Below are 17,551 nucleotides of genomic sequence, written 5' to 3'. Positions count from 1 at the left end.
GCTGGAGCCCAGGGCTGGTGGCCCTTAGGGGAGCTCCGGGCTTGCCAGGGCCCAGCCTTCGGCACCCCAAAAACTGCCCATGGAAGCACCAGCGCCACCGACAACAGGGATGAGAGATGGGAAGCAGGGAGATTATCACAACAACAATATTTTCCCTCCTCCTGAGCGGAAAAAAGGTTTCAAGGAGAGCTGAGATGCTGATAGAGTCCATCTGCCTCAGGAATGCCAGCTGACTTGGATTTTGTGCCCAGAACCAGGATCCATCCTGAGAAAATGCCACACAACACAACAGAACAGAGAGCTGAGTAACCCCGGGTAAAGATAGCTCAGGCTCCAAAAATCCTTTTCCATAATGAGCAAAAGCCTGGGGAGGATGAGTTCAGCCTGAAAATATGTCACCCACAGCACAGCTCTTCCCAGAAGGAAAGAGGTAAAAAAATGTTTTTTGTACCTCCTGCTGTGCCACAGGTGTCTGTGTCCTGGCTGGATCCTTTGGGCACTGGAGCTGCATTTTGGGAGCTGTTTGTGCCGTGGAAAAGCAGGACCCTGACTGCCTGGCTCTGTTTGATCCGTGTACCTGGCTTGTCCCTCACCACAGGCACCAGATCCCTCTGCAGCAGGGAGGTCCAGAATCACAGGATCACAGAGTTTGGATTGGAAGGGACCTTAAAACCCTGATTGTTCCAACCATGCTGCCATGGGCAGGGACACCTTCCACTAGCCCAGGTCGCTCTGAGACTCGCCCAACCTGTCCTTGGACACTTAGAAGGATGGGGCAACCACAGCTTCTCTGAACAACGTGTGCCAGGACATCCCCATCGAACACGCCAAGCGCAGCGTGTGGCACTCATCACCGCTCAGCCCCCGGTGCCCGGTGCCGGTGCCGCAGCCCCGGCAGGTGCCGCTGTGGGCCGGGCCGGGCCGGGCGGGGCGGGGACCGGGGCCGGGCGCTGTGTCCCTCCCGCCGCGGCAGCAGCGCCGCCGGCACCATGGGCTGCTGCTGCCGCCTCCTCTTCCTCGCCCTCCTCCTCCTCCCGGCAGGTAAGAGCCCTCCGCCACAGCGGGATGGGCAGGGGGGACACGGGGGTGGTGGGGATGGAGGAGCCCCGCGGTTACCGGGGGCACAGCCTTCCCGGAGAAGGGCTCCGCAGGGTCAGCCCCCAGCGCGGGTCCCATTCGCACTCCCGGGAGGTTCAGGGGGGGTACCCCCAATGCCAGCCCGGCTTTTGAGACCACGACTGCCTCGAAGGGACCACCAGAGTCCCCTCGTGTGGCCCTTCCCTCCGCGTTCACTGTTCCAAGGAGCTTTTAGGGCTCTCCCTGGCATCTCCCCCCCCGCGGTGGAACCAGGGTCCCCATCCCACAAAAACGCCCGATTTGGCATTTTCCCTCACGGAGACGCTCAGCGGGGACAGTTCTGTCCCCGGCTGATGCGACAGCGAGCGCAGGTCACCCCTCTGCCCGCCCGGGCTGGGATTTTAATAAACGTGGAAAAAAAAAGCGTGGAAAACACACTTGCATAAGCGGGGACATTGAGCGCGGGGAGGAATCCATCGGCTGGGCTGTCATTGTCACATCGCTGTCTGAGCTGTCATTGTCACATCGCTGGCGGCAGAGCAGCGAGAGGGACCGGGCTCAGCTCTCCCCCAGACCCGCAGCTGGACCACGTTCAGCAGCCCGGAGATCCTCCCCGGATCAGGGAGAGCTGGATGAATAATTATCCTCGGAAAAGGGGGATTTGCCGGCGAGTTCCTGATCTCTGCTTCCCGAGAAAATGTGTTCGGGAGGGATGGGGATGAGCATTTTGCTCCTTCGCTGGTCCAAATTTGTCCCTAAAGCAGCCGGTTTCTGCCGGGAGTCAGCATTTGGGGTTGGGAGGCGGGTTTTTCCCAGCACCCGGGCCAAACCCAAAGCTGTTCCCACGACCATCCCTCTCCAAAGCACCAACCCCAGCCAGGCTTGGCAGAAGGAACAGAAAAGATTTCCCTGGACCGTGATCCCACGTCTCTCAGGCTGCTCCCAAACGGCCCTCGAGCATCTTTCAGATGCTTTCTACAACATTTTTGTCCCTATTTAAATATTTTTTGAAAAGAAAAGAAAAAAACAGTGTGTGTTTATATATATATATATATATATATATATAGATCACTTGGGAGGAAACACCAAGCATGATTTAAATATGCTTCAAGCTCATTCTTCAGGACTAAATGACAGCGAGGACGTCACTGGCCAGGAGTAAAATAAGTCTGGGCTTTGCCTGGCCACGTAATGAAATAACAGCGTCTTGCACAAGGAAGTTTTTATCCTGTTATTACTTCTTACTCTGGATGTAAATTGAAACCTGTTTTGCTTTCCTGACCTGGTGCCCAGCCCCAAGCCCACTCTCCCCTTCAGCAATTCCCCCCGTGCCCCAGCTGAGACATTTTTAAGTACCTTTTAGAAGCAGATCTTGGCCTTTAAGGTTTCAAGTGCTTCTTCGGGGAGGCTCTGGGCTGGAAGAGCTGTTTTTTGGGCTGGAAGAGCCTCATGGGCTGTTTTAAGCTGCCATTGAGGAGGCAAATCTTCAAGCACTCTGCTCCCCCATGAGCTGAAGGATGGGGGGGTTGGGTAATTATCCCCTCTCCCAGCCCAAATGAGCAATCAGCCTCTAATAGCAGAGGATGCTCTAAAATTCCTCTGCCGAACCCAGTTGCTTCTCCCCCCAGGGAGGGGCTGGAATGGGGCTGATGCATGTTGGAAGCTACACCTGGAAGCACTAATTAGCAGCCAGCCAGGAAAATGATGGAACTGGGGAGTTGTCACCTGGGCAGAGCTGCTTCTTGCTAAACTCCTGGCTGGCTCCAGAGCCATATCCAAGATATGTGCCTGGGAAAAATATTGTGAGGTGTCCCAAGCAGGCAGGTCAGCCCCCAGCCCAAGGAGACAACAAAGAGCATCCTTTGGGATCCCTTATTCCCCTTATTCCCAGCATAACACCTCTTGGCATGTTTCAAGAATATAACTTGAAATATTGTATGTGTTTTTTTTATTTAAATAAGCAATACAGCATTTTAGAAAGAGCTGGTGCTGTCAGCTACTGCTTTCCACCCCAGGTCATCAGACACCTTTGGCTGTACAGGCTGACCACTGGCCAGAGGTTGTTTTGTCACTCTCAGGAGAAAAAAACACCTAAAAATTCGTCTTTGCCTTCTTTTCTGCTATCATTTCATTGCAGCATCAGCACCAAGGGCTTAATGAGCTGAATAATTGAGCAACACTTAGCTTTGGGTTTGGAAGTCCTCACCTCTGGGTTTGGATGATGGGGCAGGGAAGAACTTGAACACCCACTCCAGGCAAGGAAGGAGAGGAGGGAGCATGCAGCATGCAAAGAGCCATGTGAATTAAAAAAAAAATAAATAAAAAAGCTATTTTCAGCTGGGAAGAGCCTGCAGAGTGCCTCGTGTCTGCCCACAACAGCATTCCTCAGGCTCTGGAGGGGGTGCAGGAGTCAGCCAGGCCTCATGGCTGGGACAGAGGTTTGGGATGGTGAGGGACACACGGATTTCTGTTGTGCAGCTGTTTCTCTTAGCTACAGAAAGCTTCAGAGCAATTAGAGCTCAGCCACTTAATGACCATGCAGCAGAATAAAACTAATCATGCAGGAAGCCAGCTCGGCTTGCCAGTAAATCAGAGCAACTGCAGATTTATTGAATCTGATGGCCCTGGCTCCTTCTCACGGGCAGGGAACAGCTTTGCCTTTTACCTGTTGGTGTTTCTGGCCTCTGGTTTTCTCCCTTGGTTTCTTCCTCCTCTCAGAAGTGTTTCATACCAACCACCACGTCCTCTGTGCTCCTTCCCCCACGTCAGCACAGAGCTCAGTCACAACCCTGTGCTCTGCAGATGGGGCCCCCAGCTAGCGAGAAGTGAACATCCCCAAATCCCAAACTGCATGGGGACAGGGAAGGTGAGGCAGTGCAGGGCTGAACAGCTGGAAAAACTCGTTGAACCCAAAGCAAAAACCAGTTTGGTTTAGTCCTAGCTACTCTAAGGAGTACATCCACAGCCAGATGCTGCTGGTTTTACAGCAAAGAAACACAATGGAAATCTTACCTGAGCATTAACAAGGGGGAGGGGAACTACCAAAAACCAGCACAAGTTATGGGAATCCCCAGCCACAGAAACAAAAGCTGAGCCAATGAGGTCATGAGCAGGAAATCCTTATATTTACATCTAGATTGCTTTATTGCTCTGCATCACTTAACCTGGTTATACACCATGGCACACTCAGGGGAGTCAGGGCTGTTCTGTCATCAGCATTTGGTGAGGAGCAGCATGATACAGGACCAGCAAAAGGTCTTTTTTTTGCTCACTCTTGTGATTTAAGGCAGAGGTTTCTACAGAATTTTGCTTTAAAGAGCAGTGATGCTTACTCTTTACAGCATGCTCTGGTTCCTTGTGGTTTTTGGGTGTTTGCCTGCTGCTAAACTGGCATGGAAAGTGGTGCACAAGCAGAGAGTGCTGTGTGTGTCCAGCAGCTCTCCTTGTTTTCCTGCTGCTGTTACATTCCTTGTTCGGAGCAGGTGTCAGACAAATTAATACCCGTGTTATGGAAACTTTCATTATCCCTTTGGCCTTGGCTGCTAGAGGAGCACCCCTGGCTGCAGCTGGGGCTTGGGTGCTGCAGTTAATGTGGGCTGGGAGCAGCAGTGTGGGGTGGGTCCTGTGGGCCTCCTGTGGCTGTGTCAGAGGGAGCAAAGCTTGCTGAAAGCTCTAGCTCTGCCTTATCACTGGATGTTTGTTTGCTGCTCCGGCCTGATGCCATTCACTCGGGCTGGAGATGTTCTCTGGTGGCTTTTAGGCTGCCTTTCAGCTGGCAGAGCAATTCAGGATTTGCTGCAATGGCTTTTGGAGTGCCTGGGAAAAGCGTTCTGGAGAAGCTGCCAGCCCAGGTCAAGCAGCTCTTTCCCAAGAGGAGCATGAGCATCACTCAGCTCCTGCAAGGGCAAGACCTGCCCCTCTGTGTGCCCTCCAGGAGCCAGGAGAGCATCCTGGCAGTAGGAGAGAGAAATAATTCACCAGGCTCATTCCTCATGTTGGCCCTTGATTAGGGCTAATATTCCCCTAAGAATATCCCCTTCCCCTAAGAGCAGGATATTTGCATGGCAGGGTTTTGGGTTCTTCTTTCCCTGGCTGTTTTCTGTATTCCTAGTGACAAAAATCTAGGAAAGGGACTTGGCAAAGCTCCTGTGGGGCTCTGGAGTGTGACACTAGTGCTTTCCTAGGCACTTACCTCATCCTGGCAGTGCCCTGCCTCGCTCTCTGCTGGATTCCAGCAGGGTGGTCAACTGCCCTAAGTGAATTAGATGAGCAAATTCCTCAGGGTTGAGCTATGCTCGGCATCCTCTGGGAGCTAACATCCCTCAGTGCCTCTGACAGCCCATGCTGGAGATGTTTTTAGCCTTCCAAGCCACGTGAGGTGTTGTAGCTGTCTGTTTTGTCCCTTGTCCCAGGGCTCCAGCAGCAGCTCCTGCAGAGGGGTTGGTGGGGAAACAAAGAAGAGCTCTGCTTGGCTTTGGGTTTCCTTTCGGTTTTCCCTTTCAGATGTGCTGGTGAGAGGACAGGACAGTGCAGACAAGGCTGCAGGGATGTGGATGCAGGGATATGGATGGGGACACGTGGAGCACCAGCCAAGGGGGTCCTCGACCCTTTTGTCCCTTAACCCTTAACAGATCTGTGCTGCCTCTCAGATCATGGTGGGGATTTCCTGGGGTTATCTGCTCTGGGTGAGAGCCCAAGGGCAGTGCCTGGGTCCCAGATATCCAATGGAGCCATGGCTTGGAGCAGGCAGGGGACAGCACAGCGCTGGCACAGGCAGAGGGTGCTCGCAGGGAGAGGCAGGGCTGAGCTGAGCTTCCTTTCCCTCCTGGGAAGAGTCCCTGTGACTTGTGACCTCCTTGGCCAGGAGTGCTCAGCCAGCAGCCAAAGGTCATTCCTGTCTCCAGTTCTGTCTCAGCCTCCGAATTTGTGCCCCTCAGATGTTACCGGAAAGTTCCTGACTCATCCCGGCGAGCAGCACTGCCCATTGGGCTGCCTCCAAAATTCAGGCAGATCATGGGAGCTCTGCTGACCCCAAGCACTCTGGGACATCAGGGTGGCTTTGCAGGGAGGTGGAAAGCTGCCTGTGTCCCTGAGGGACCAGGAGCATCTGCATTTACAGAGGTAACAAACTCCTGAGGTCCTGGGAGGATCCTGCTGTGCCTGACGGGCTTGTTGGGCTGCAGAGGCTGCCTGGTACCTGCTGGAGAAATCTGAAAGGTCCAGGTGTGAAAATATTGAAATACAGATGGATTCTGAACCGTGGTGTGAAGGATCCTTGGTGTCTCATTCAGTAACCAGATTCCAGCCTGTCATTCCTCTCCTCCTCCCTGTCCCACGCTTTGTGTCCTTGGCCTGAGGAGGGTGAAAGCTCAGAGCCATCTCCAAGTGCTTGTCCTCAGGTCTCAATCCCACCTCCAAGACCCCTTTGCTTGGGAAATGGGGTCCTTCCACATGGATATCCACAGAACCAAAAAAAAAAGCAATTTTGGCTGGATTCATGAGTCCCTGCTCACCAGTGCCAGAACCCATTGTTTCTACACACAGGCACCAAATGTTTCCATCCTCCCCACTCCTGATTAGTTCATTGCAGCTGGAGTGAGCTCCTGCTCTTCCCAGCGCCGGGCTTGGGATGCTCTGGGGGATGTAAATTGATGAATATATGGAATAAAAATGCCTCCCGACGTCATGCAGTGTTGGCACACTCTTCCCTCATCCCAACCACACTAAGGGGGCCAGTGCTGGACCAGTGCTGAGCTCAGCCCTAGAATGGCTGGTGGGGACAGAGGGAGAAATGACTCATCTCCATGCTAAGAAATGGAGACAAATGAATGAATGCACAAGGAAATGGGGGGAGAGGAGAAAGAGGCGTCTTGTGTTATCACTCCCAGCTGCACAGTGGCTGCTGTGAGCAGGAGCTTCTTCCCCTGCTGCTGGCAGGAGATGCTGGGGAGATGGAGGGGTGATTGGGGTATCCCAAACTGGGGGGGAAAATGGGGCTGATTTATGCCAGGACAACTGGTCTGGTTTAAACCTCACCTCTAGGTACACAGCCATATTTCCCCTCTCTTTATTTTAGATGGCTCTCACCATTCTCAAACTTATTTCCAGCTCAATCCCCAAGCCCTTTAGCGCTCTCCCAAACACCAGCTTGCCCCAGGGATTGCTCTGTCGTTAACATTTCTTTGTCTCACTCCTAGGACTCAGCCATGACTCCCCAGAGTCACCCCACATCCCCATCCGCTCCCCCTTCCTCTGGGGGGGTGTCCCAGTGAAACCAGACTCCAGGGATTTCCCCACACCGGCTCCAGACCAGCCCAAGCTGTCCTTGTCCACGGGACCTTCTGGAGATGGGACATCCTCCAGGCCCCTGGAGGGGGATGGCCACAATGCCAGCACCCCGGTGGCAGCACTGTCCCCTGCTCCTGTCACCGCAGCCTCCAGCTCGGTGCCACCCACCTCAGAGGCAAGCCCAGCTCCCTGGACAGCGAACACTGCCAGCCTGGCAAGAAGCACCGTGGATTTGGGGGCAGCTTCCAACCCCACAGACACAGCAGTGCCATCACCTCCCTCCTCCCTTCCCACCAGCGACCCCACCTCACCTCCTGGGATGGGCCCGTCCCCAACACCCATCCGTGTGAGCCCTGCTGCCACCCAGCCACCGCTGCTGACCAAGGATGTCCCTTCCCTGGGGACACTGGCCATGGCATCGAGCCTGGCCATGGAGCCAACATCCCCTCCAGTGACTGAGATGAGCCCCACGGAAGGTGAGGCCACGGCCTCGGAGGAAACCACCGGAGTCACCATGGAGGAGGTCCCGCGTGCCCTGAGTGCAGGTGAGCTCCCCATGTGCGTGGAGAATGTCAGCCTCAGCCTGCTCAGAGCCCCACACTGGAAGGGAAGAGGTGCTCAGCTTCCTCAGAGCATCTCTCTGCAAAATTCCTGGAGGAGCCCGTGTCATCTGATCCACCGGCAGAGACCGGGAGTGGTAGAGAACAAATCTCGGTTGCCTGGAGATACAAATAAAATCCTCAGTTCTAAATTTGACTTGAGACACTTCAGGATGAGGGGAAAGACACGGCTGGATGGTGGGTGCAGCCTGAGTTAGGATGATGTAGGTTTTAATTTTCCCTCCTGGAGACCTCAGGAAGCTGTCACGAGCTTCTCCCCATCCCCTTGTGCAAACATGGGTAGCTTAAAAGGGCTCCACATGGCTGGAAAAGGGGAGATGTGGAGCATTTTTAGCCTTGGCTCAGCACTGAATGCTGCCTAGTGCTGGGAGGAGCATCAGAGAGCGAGTCCATAGTGCCCAAGCTGTGTTTCATCCTACATATTCCTGCTCTGCATTTATGGGAAGGGGTTCATGGCCAAAACAGAGGGGGGCCCAGCCTCCTCTTTGGGAATCAGTGAGGGAATATTCCCCCATCAGGGATGGCTGGTGTGGCTGAGCTGGGAGCAGCTGGGGTGTGGGATGTGTGTGGTGGGGCTGAACCCTGCCCCTTCTGGTGTTTTGTGCACAGGGAGCATCGTGGCCATAACCGTGACGGTCATCGTGGTGGTGGTGCTGGTGTTCGGGGCAGCTGCGTACCTCAAGATCAGGTAAGGCTGGTTTTGGGGTGGCCCCCCTCCCTGAGGCTCCATCTCACTGTTACCAGGATGCTGTTAAGCACCAGGAAGATGCTGTCCCCAAGCCTGGCATGGCAATGCGTGGCCCCTGGTGCCAGCAGGGCTCAGTTTCTTACCACTCCTGTAAGCGGAGTTTGGATCCCTCATTTTGCAATAGCCCTGCTCAAATGCCAGGGATGCTGCTCAGCATAGTCATATCCAGTAATTAGCCCTTGGGAAAGCTGCTGCCGTGGGTCTCGCTGTCACTGGGACAATAAACAGCAGCAGAGCCCAGTGCTGAGCATCCCTGATGAGCCTTTGCTGAAAGCTGAGATGAGCAAAGGTCTGGTTTTAATTCCCTGCCCTGTCCAGACTCATCAATGGGGGCAAAACTCAGCCAGGGCTTCACTTCCCTTCTCCTGGTCCTTCCTCTTAAAATACCCCAAAGCATGACCTAGGGAGCCCTTGTGTTAATATTTCTTCATCCCTTGGCAAAGTAAGTAATAAATCCTCAAAGTAACCCCAGGATTGCTTTCCCTGGCAGGCACTCTTCCTACGGACGGCTTTTGGACGACCACGACTACGGCTCCTGGGGCAACTACAACAACCCTCTCTATGATGATTCCTAGCAGGGATGAAGAAAAAAACCCATAAACCCTTAATTTATAAGCGCTTCTGCAGCAGAGCATCCGCTGTCGAGGAGATGCCGGGCACGGAGCCCCTGCCTCAGGCAGGATTACAGCGGGGCTGGTGGATGGCAGGAACTGGAGGGCGGCCGTGCAGTGCTGACAATAAACCTGAATTTTGGCCTTTGACAGGAAACCAGGTCCTGGGGCAGCTCAGCCATTTCTTGTAGACAAGGGAAGCCAAATTCCCCAGGGGGAAGGGCTGGGGAGGTCAAGGGAGAGGATGGAGGTTCAGCCAGTGCTGTGGCATCCTTTGAAATGCTGCTGCTCTGTGATTTGGGGGGGGAGCGGGGGGCTGCTGAGCCAGAGCCAGCAGTGTGCCAGGGTCTCCTGTGCTTTCACATGTCCCTTCCCCTAAAATCACTTCCCTGTCTTGCCCTGCTATGAAATCCTTTGCCTTGTCTCCCCAGGAACCATGAACAGTTATGGGGCTGCTCAGTCACTGCTCCCTTTCCTTTCGTGCAGGTGCTTCCATGCAGAAGTTCCTAATTTAAGTTTTTTCCATTTAATTGTGGGGATTTTGGTCCCAAAAGCAGCCCAGGAGCCCACGGGAAGATGCACTGACCATTCATTTCACACACGTGGCTGCTTGCTCCACAGCTTTGTTTCCATTCCTCAAAAAAACTTGGCTGCTAAAACAGAGCGGAGTGTTCTTTTCATCCCCAATTTGTCTTCAGCTTTTAGTGTGGGAATGCTGGGGGTGGCTGATGGCAGAGCTGGTTTGGGAAGGGGATGCTCAGCCACTTCTCCCTCTGGCTAAATTCCCTGGCAGTGGAAAGCAAAGCCCTCAGTCTGTGTGGCCTTAAGAAACAAACCAGCCCTGAATGATGCTGCAAAGTTTTGGGGTGTCCCGGTATGGGTGGTACAAGCTCAGGAACAGGTTCTGCTGTTCACCCTGCCTCCCAAATGGAGCATCCCTGGAAACATCAAAGCTTGGGGCGTTTCCATGATTGCTTCCTGCAATGAGAGATGCATCATCCCTGGATTTCCACCAAGTGAGCGCAGTAAATGTGGCTGGCGCCACAACAGGCACCTGGAAAGGTCAGGAGAAATTAGGGCAGCTCTGCTTCCCAAAAGGAAGTGCAATCATTGTGCATTTTCCTTTTCCTCCTGAGCCTTTTTCTGCCTGTGCAGTCCCTCAACCTCCTTTAGTTCAAATTTGGTGAAAACAGGAAAATAAACCTGGGGATGGTTGTTGCACCTCCCAGCCATGGCCAGCCTGGAAAACTGCTGGGGCTGGGAGCATACACAGGGAAGCACAGGCTCTGAAGATGCTTATGATGAGCAAAATTCCTTTTCACTTTTTTGGCACACAAAAAGCAGCAAATTAGGCTACCTTGGCTAAGAAAAGCCACCAACTGAATTAAAAAACCACCACCCTTCTTCTCTGGAAATAAATTGGGTGTTGTTCTGCTGCTGCCAAAGTGAGGGAATAAAGGGAGAGGAAAAGCCATCACCTTCAATTAAAAGTATATAACCCCAAGGGAATAAATTCCTTTTTCATGAAGGAGGACACAAACAGGGTCTCTGTTTTCCTGCTCAACCCTGTGCCTGGATCCTCAAAATGAATTACTCTCTCTTGCCCTACAATGCAAGGAAGGAGCTGTACATATTTTTGGGGATATCCCAGGGTGAAAAGAGATTCCTCACCTCTCTGGGATCAGACACCATCCCCAGTGACACGGATGATATGGACACGGACAATGTGTTTCCATCTGCAGGACTGTTTGGCAGCATGAGCCAAGGCACAGGGCAGCCTAGGGAATAACAGATGCGTTTGCCAAGTGGAAAAAAACACTTTATTTTGGGGCGTAATGCCCTCAGAGGGAGGATGCCTGTGTTCCAGGCAATGGCTTCAAACACCCCTCTCACACTCCCACCTCAGACCCTCTGGCTTATCGAGGGGTTTCTATCCCACACCAGCATAGCAGGGGAAAAGGGGAGAAAGCAACCAGGACACGTTCTAAAAAAGGCCTTTCTCCTTCTTTTTTAAAAATCAACGGGGTTAACCCTGCTACCAACTTGCTTCATGTGCAAAACCAGCAAATTCCCATTTTTCCCAAAGGCTCCCACAACTCTGGCTCAATTCCACCTCCTCCCAACTCCCTCAGCCTGCTTTGGCTCCGTTTCATCTCAGAGATATTTTATTTATATAAGAAAAAAATAGCTGGCATAGCTCTGTGCGTGTGGAACATCCCATTCCCCGAGCCTGCGGCAGCGGCGCCGGGCACGCCACGATCTCACCCCGGCTCTCCCACCCTGCCCTCACCACAGAGCCGCCGGCTGGAAGCTTTATCACCACTTCCAGACTCCCTCTGGCCTCCCTAATGATGCTCTTGTTTGGCTCATTTGTGAGTATTCCCATCAATCAGCCACCTTTTCCAAGCACGGAGTTACTGGAGTGAGTAGCAGCGAGTAGCACAGGAATCGCTTCAGGTGTCAGAACCCACCTCCAGCTGGGACCACGGAGGAGCAAACCCAAGGAAACTGCCCCATTTCCAGCATGGAGGTCCCAGCACACCCCTGGATGCTCTCGGGGTTGTCCTTCTGAGGTTTAAACAGCACAACACGAGGAGCCTCTCCCCCACTGCATCCCTTCCAGCTGGAGATTTAAAATCAGATGGTTTCCCTGCAGCTGGGCAGGGGAGAGACATCAGCCCCAGGAGGGGGTGGCTGAACCAGAGGTTTAACACAGGACACCCCTCTTCCATCCCACGTGACGTTATTGCAGCGAGCCAAAACCACGCCAGAGGCATCAAACCAGCCCAAAACTGGAGATCCTCACTCCCCACAGCTCCTGAGCCATCGCCCTGTGCCTTCCCATGGGATGGAGGGCCCGGCACAGCCCCCCAGCCCTGCACTGCTCCACTTGCTGCCTCCCTGGGTCCCTCCTCCCACGTTCCACAGACCTTGGCAAGCCCTGCCTTTATTAATAGCTCCGTGACCTTGAGTGTGGCCACAGCCCTGAGCTTGCTGGAACTCCACTTTTTTCCCACAAAGCAGCAATAATCCCATCTGCTCCCGACTGTGGCCTGGATGGGTGAGCAAGGCAGGATTCCAGGTGCCAGGGAGTGCAGGAGCTTCCCAACAGCTCCCATAGCCCAAGGGCAAGCTGTGGCCAAGGCAGCTGCTGCTTCCATCCCTCAATCCTCTCATCACCCCAATCCCAGCATCCTTCCCACTCCCATCGGCTGCACCTCCATGGACAGGGCAGCAAAACTCCATACAGCATCTCCCATCCCATAAAGCAGCTCCTTGCCTGTCTTCATCCCCCCCCTCCATTGCCCTTTATCCCCTGAAAATGCCATTCCTTTTCCTGTGGTGCCATTTATTCCCTGGCAAAGGGAGTTAAGGGCTCGGTGCCAAGACAAACACACCAAGCAGTTCATATTCCCTCGTGCACTTTCCAGAGGCAAACACCAAAAACAGGAGAGCAAAAGTTTGAAATCACCTAGATCCCACACCATGAATAATTTTCCTTCCCAACACCAAAGCTCAGCTCAACTAACAATTTTCTTTCAGCCTCCTCTTGTGGTTGAAACCAAACAAGAATATTTCCAATTAATAACTGGAATAAAATTAGCTTCCCATTTAACAACTAACCTGCTTGGTTGTGGACTTGACCAGCATGATTTTACCATTAGCAACACACTCCAAGGCTACTTGGCCAGAGTTTTCTGGGATGACAACTCCTGCAGGCTGATGGGAGCCCCACTGGCACTTCCAGGCTTACCTGGGAGCAGGTCTCCATCCAGGGATGGAGATGGAGTCACCAGATGCCAGACAAAGCAGCAGGGAGTCTTGTTTGAACCACAGAACAAAAACATGAAAACACAGGAGCTTTTAAAAAATAAAGCACTTATTTTCCTAACAGTGTCTCGGGCCTCACACCTCCCCACATCCAACCATTTTTCAGCACTGAATCATGGTTTAAACTCAGCTGGGAATTTCCAGGGAGTACGTGTGTGAAAGAAGAGCACATCATGCACAGCGTCGTTTGTTTATTTTAATAGAGATCTTATTTTATATTTATTTATAGCAGTGAGAAAAGTGCTCCAGAAAAAGATACCCCAGCCAAGGCAAGCTACAATAGCTACCATCCAAATCCTAAATATTCCCTACAGAAACCGGGCACTGCTGGATTAAGAAAAGCTCATTTTACAACAGATCAAGTTAAAAATGAGTAGTTATAACCTGAAGAGTAATGGACCCTTTTTAAAATCTTATTATTGTAAAGTATCTGCATGTGAGATTCACAGAAATCAAGGACTTTCTGCAATATTTAAGACTGCAAAACACCTCAGGCAGGATGTTACACGAAAGAGGGTGGAGTTGGGGTTTTTATTTCTTTCAAAAGGCAGCTGTTCACCCCCCGCCATTCTCTCCCTGCAGTGAAGTTCTACCATTAACAAACACCAAAACCACAGAAAATTGGACCCTGGACCGCTTTATTTCAGTGAACACCTTAGGCTCAGCCTGATGTGAAGGATGTGCTGCACTTTAGGTACCTAACCAGCAAAATCCAGCTATGTACATGTCTCAAACCCCATGCCACCTTGGCCTTTGCCAGTGAACAGTGCAAAATGAGGAAGAAACGGGGGAAAAAGCAACTGCAACTGGCAAAGGAATCTGAGCAGAGGGACGACAGCGAGTCAGGATGGGTGCCCAGGGGAAAAAGGGGGGCTTTGCACCTGGATCTTCCAGCTGGTCATCCCAGCAGGCAGGGCAATTCCCTTGTTTCGAGGGAATTCTGTACACACAGGTGACAGTGCACGAAGGGAGCCGAGGATGCCACTCCTGCCCGCTGTCCCTGTGGACACACATCATTCCCAGGGAACACCACATCCTCACACACAGCCCCAGAGGCCTCTCAAAGCGACCCATTTCCTCTGAGAGCTGCACCTCCAACCTCCCTTCCCCTTCAGCTGCCCCAAAACTCCTCCTGCTGCTGGATCAGCTGCTCCTCACATCTCCTCGTGCTGCTCCTCTCACCTGCCTCCTCCAAGATGCAGTAAAGGACTCCTTGAACTTGGAATACTGGAATTTTTAGTGATACAAGAACTGCTCTGTTTGCAAAACAGTCTCTCCCAGGGCCCGGCGCGCCTCCTGGTCACTGCTCCTCCAAGGACAGCCGGCACCGCCTGTCCTGGGCCGTGTTGTAGGACTCACAGCTCTGGCACTTCATGCCCAGAAGGTGGAACTGCACCGTGGAGCGGGCATTGCAGTCGTTGCAAAGGATCTGCACACACACAGGGGAGGCAGGGCGGGAGGGAGAGGCTGCAGCACCGGCGGTGTGTGTGTATAAACAAGAATGATGAGCACCCTGAGCCTACGCATGACTGTTCCTCGGCATTCCCCGCCCCTTGGTCTGCCTCCCGATCCAGCACTCGTCCCTAGTGCCCTCTACTGCCAGCAGCTCTGAGGGACAGCTCCGTGAAAACCAGGCAAGGCTGCCCTCTTACCTCCACCATCATGTTCTGGTACTCCGTGGGCATGGGAGTCTGTGCCACTTCGTTGTCCAGCTGGCGCCAGTACCTGGTCATGTCCAACGCCGAGTGCATGCACAAAGGACACCTGTAGCCACTGGCAGAAAGAAGGGGGAACGTCTTAATCAGAAGATGAAGGCAGGCCATGAAACAAGTCCATTGGTAGGGACAAGTTTCACACTGCACCAGGCAAACAAACAGCACGAAGCAGCAAGTTCTGGCAAACAGAACCAGAAGTGAAATGCCCTTTACCCCTTTAAGTTAGCCCTTCATGCCTTTAGAAGCTGTCTTTAAGTCAGTTGGTACAGAATTGGCATTGTGATTTTTACCTCTTGAAGCAGTATGTTTGGGCTAGGGTAATACTGAGAGGAAAGATGTTTGGAAATACTTACTCCTTCAGCATTTCATCGTAACATGTTCTGAAAAGGAAACACATCTCAGTAAGAAGAATGGAATTACTGACAAGGAACACACCTGGACTGCACAAAGGGAATAAGCCACAAGGGTATCCCCAAGGCAGAAATTAAGAACATCCCTAGGCCAAGTGACAGGAGTGCTTCACACTGTCAAAGCAGACTGAGAAGGAAGATAACCCCACTACAGAAAATACTTCCTGGAGAAACAGACTGTCCCCACAGTGCAGGTGCCTCAGAAACCAGCTGTAAGCAACTGGTCCAGACTGAACGCTGCTGAATAAACACCCAGCACAATGCTGCAGGTATTTCCCTTTCTCAGGTGTCTGCTTTACCTGTGAAGGAGGTGACCACAGGGCAGAACATGGGCTCCAACACGAGATGTGTGAATATCCTGTTTGGAGTCAAATATAAGACAAAAAAGAAGAAAATTAATTCACACACAGTCAAAAACAGGGCCACACAGTTATCCAGGAGATGAAAAGAAGCTGCTCACCTCCAAACATATTGGACAATCCTGCCTGGAGACATTTTCAATACACTTTGCAAATGGAAAAAGAGAAGAAAACGTTATTCGGCTGTGTAGTTTTCTGTGTTTTCCTATAGTGTAAAGCTCCAATATGTAAAATTTATTATGTCTTCAATTAGTGGCATCTGTGTTGCTGTTAGGTGAATTCAGAAAGGAGAACCCACTGCTCTCCCTGTCCCTGTGGCCTCAGATGGGGCTGAGGCCCATCCAGCTTCATGTTCAAGGCATTACCTTTTAAGATACGGAGGTAAGCAGCACATCCTCACCTTGTGCTTTCCTTGGAGACTCAGGCTCAGGCACAAATTACACTTGGAGCAGTGGAAGAAATCCTCCTTGGGGCCAATCCTGCGGAGAGAGGTGTCAGGGCAGAGCCAGTGCCCGCGGAGCCGGGCCCGCCGCCCACACGCACCTGCAGATGCCACACTCCTGGCAGTGGTACTGCTTCTTGTCACGGTCAAACAGGTGGCAGATGTCACAGTAGTACTCCCCAAAGAGGCTGCCACAGCCCTCACAGCGCTGCTGGGCCTGAGGGGACACGAATATCCTGAGTGCTGCGTCCGCTTCCAGGCTCCAAGAGGGGCATGGAGCTCCTGGAGCAAAGCCTGAGAGCTAAGAAGCTGTCAACAGCCTGGAGAGGACAGGCTGAGGGAGCTGGGCCCGATAAAGGATGGCTGAGGGCATCCAATCAATGTCTGGAGGGATGTGGAAGGTGCCAAGAGGATGGAATCAGCCTCTGCTCCATGGTGCCCAGAAACAGGCCAAGAGGCAATGGGCAGAAGCTGATGCACAGGCAGTCCCACCTGAACAGGAGGAAAAGCTTCCTTCCTGTGGCGTGGAATACAGAGGCTGTAGAGTTTCCCTCACAGGAGATATTTCAGACACAGCCCTGCGCCACACGCTCTGTGTTCACAGAGCATCCTGAGCTGGAAAGGGCCCCACAAGGCTCACCATGTCCGAAAGGACAGCTCCGAGCACGCCACCGGGAGCCTGAGAGCACTGCCCAAACACCTCCTGCCCTCTGCCAGGATCGGGGCCGTGACCCGCTGGGTGAAGAGCCTTTTCCCCCCATCCCAGCCAAACCTTCCCCGGCCACAAGCCGGCATGGAGCAGGGAGGTGGGACCGCGCTGGGACCGAGCCCTGCCGCGCCTCCCCGCGCCCACCTTCTGCAGGAGCCGGCAGCGGCTGCACTGCACCTCGGACACACGGAACCGGTCCAGCTGGTGCTCCTCGGCGCCGTCGTGGCACAGCCGGCACGGGTACAGCTTCCCGCAGCACGGTGCCTGCGAACGGAAGGACAGGGCATGGACCGGGACACGGCGGATCCGCCGCCAGCCCTGCCACGGCACGGCCGCGTCCCGCTCACCCACCCGCAGCCGGCAGCCCCGCCGGTAGTGCTCGCATCCCTGCTCGCATCCCTGCTCGCATCCCTGCTCGCATCCCTGCTCGCATCCCTGCTCGCTTCCCTCCGATGTCCCCGCCGTGGCCATGGCCGCCGCCGCTGCCCGGCCCCGCTCCACCCCTTCCGCTTCCTCACAACGGGTTCCGGAGGATTTGGAGTTGGCAAAATAGCTTCCCCACCGCCCCGGCTTGAACGAACCTTCGTGTTCCCCTTCTCAAGTCTGCTTCGAGTTGGAGGGAAGCTCTGGAGGACGCCCAGTCCAAGCTCCCTGCCGAGGCAGGGTCATCCAGAGAGGGAACTCCAAGGCGAATCACAGAATATACCAAAGGGACCATGAAGGATTACGAAGTGCAACTCC

General features: G+C 53.4%; 2 protein-coding genes across 2 annotated transcripts; one reads left to right on the top strand and one right to left on the bottom strand.

The window, feature by feature from the left end:
- Positions 1-891: 891 nt before the first annotated feature.
- PARM1 (prostate androgen-regulated mucin-like protein 1) lies at positions 892-9,501 on the top strand. Its single transcript, XM_030272149.4, has 4 exons — positions 892-1,041; positions 7,275-7,910; positions 8,595-8,673; positions 9,224-9,501. Exons 1-4 carry the CDS (start codon positions 990-992, stop codon positions 9,306-9,308), a joined length of 852 nt encoding a protein of 283 aa, XP_030128009.4. The 5' UTR covers positions 892-989; the 3' UTR covers positions 9,309-9,501.
- A 3,856-nt stretch (positions 9,502-13,357) lies between these two features.
- On the bottom strand, positions 13,358-17,329 carry RCHY1 (ring finger and CHY zinc finger domain containing 1). Its single transcript, XM_002193652.6, has 9 exons — positions 17,162-17,329; positions 16,955-17,074; positions 16,203-16,318; positions 16,060-16,138; positions 15,761-15,805; positions 15,600-15,658; positions 15,244-15,270; positions 14,828-14,948; positions 13,358-14,604 (listed from the first exon to the last, which is right to left on the bottom strand). The coding sequence occupies exons 1-9, from the start codon at positions 17,279-17,281 to the stop codon at positions 14,476-14,478; spliced, it is 816 nt and encodes a 271-aa protein (XP_002193688.5). The 5' UTR covers positions 17,282-17,329; the 3' UTR covers positions 13,358-14,475.
- Positions 17,330-17,551: the final 222 nt, after the last annotated feature.

Source organism: Taeniopygia guttata, chromosome 4 (assembly GCF_048771995.1).
Source record: "Taeniopygia guttata chromosome 4, bTaeGut7.mat, whole genome shotgun sequence".
Classification (NCBI taxonomy): Eukaryota; Metazoa; Chordata; class Aves; order Passeriformes; family Estrildidae; genus Taeniopygia; species Taeniopygia guttata.
This window is presented reverse-complemented; position numbering and strand designations above follow the sequence as displayed.

Excerpts from the sequence above, each read along its gene's own strand:
- RCHY1 (XM_002193652.6), bottom strand. The coding sequence starts at position 17,281 with ATGGCCACGGCGGGGACATCGGAGGGAAGCGAGCAGGGATGCGAGCAG. Across the intron at positions 15,659-15,760 it reads ATTGTCCAATATGTTTGGAG|GATATTCACACATCTCGTGT; the intron begins GTGAGCAGCTTC and ends GACTCCAAACAG. Across the intron at positions 14,605-14,827 it reads ACCAGAACATGATGGTGGAG|ATCCTTTGCAACGACTGCAA; the intron begins GTAAGAGGGCAG and ends GTGTGTGTGCAG.
- PARM1 (XM_030272149.4), top strand. The coding sequence starts at position 990 with ATGGGCTGCTGCTGCCGCCTCCTCTTCCTCGCCCTCCTCCTCCTCCCG. Across the intron at positions 7,911-8,594 it reads CCCGCGTGCCCTGAGTGCAG|GGAGCATCGTGGCCATAACC; the intron begins GTGAGCTCCCCA and ends TTTTGTGCACAG. Across the intron at positions 8,674-9,223 it reads GCTGCGTACCTCAAGATCAG|GCACTCTTCCTACGGACGGC; the intron begins GTAAGGCTGGTT and ends TTTCCCTGGCAG.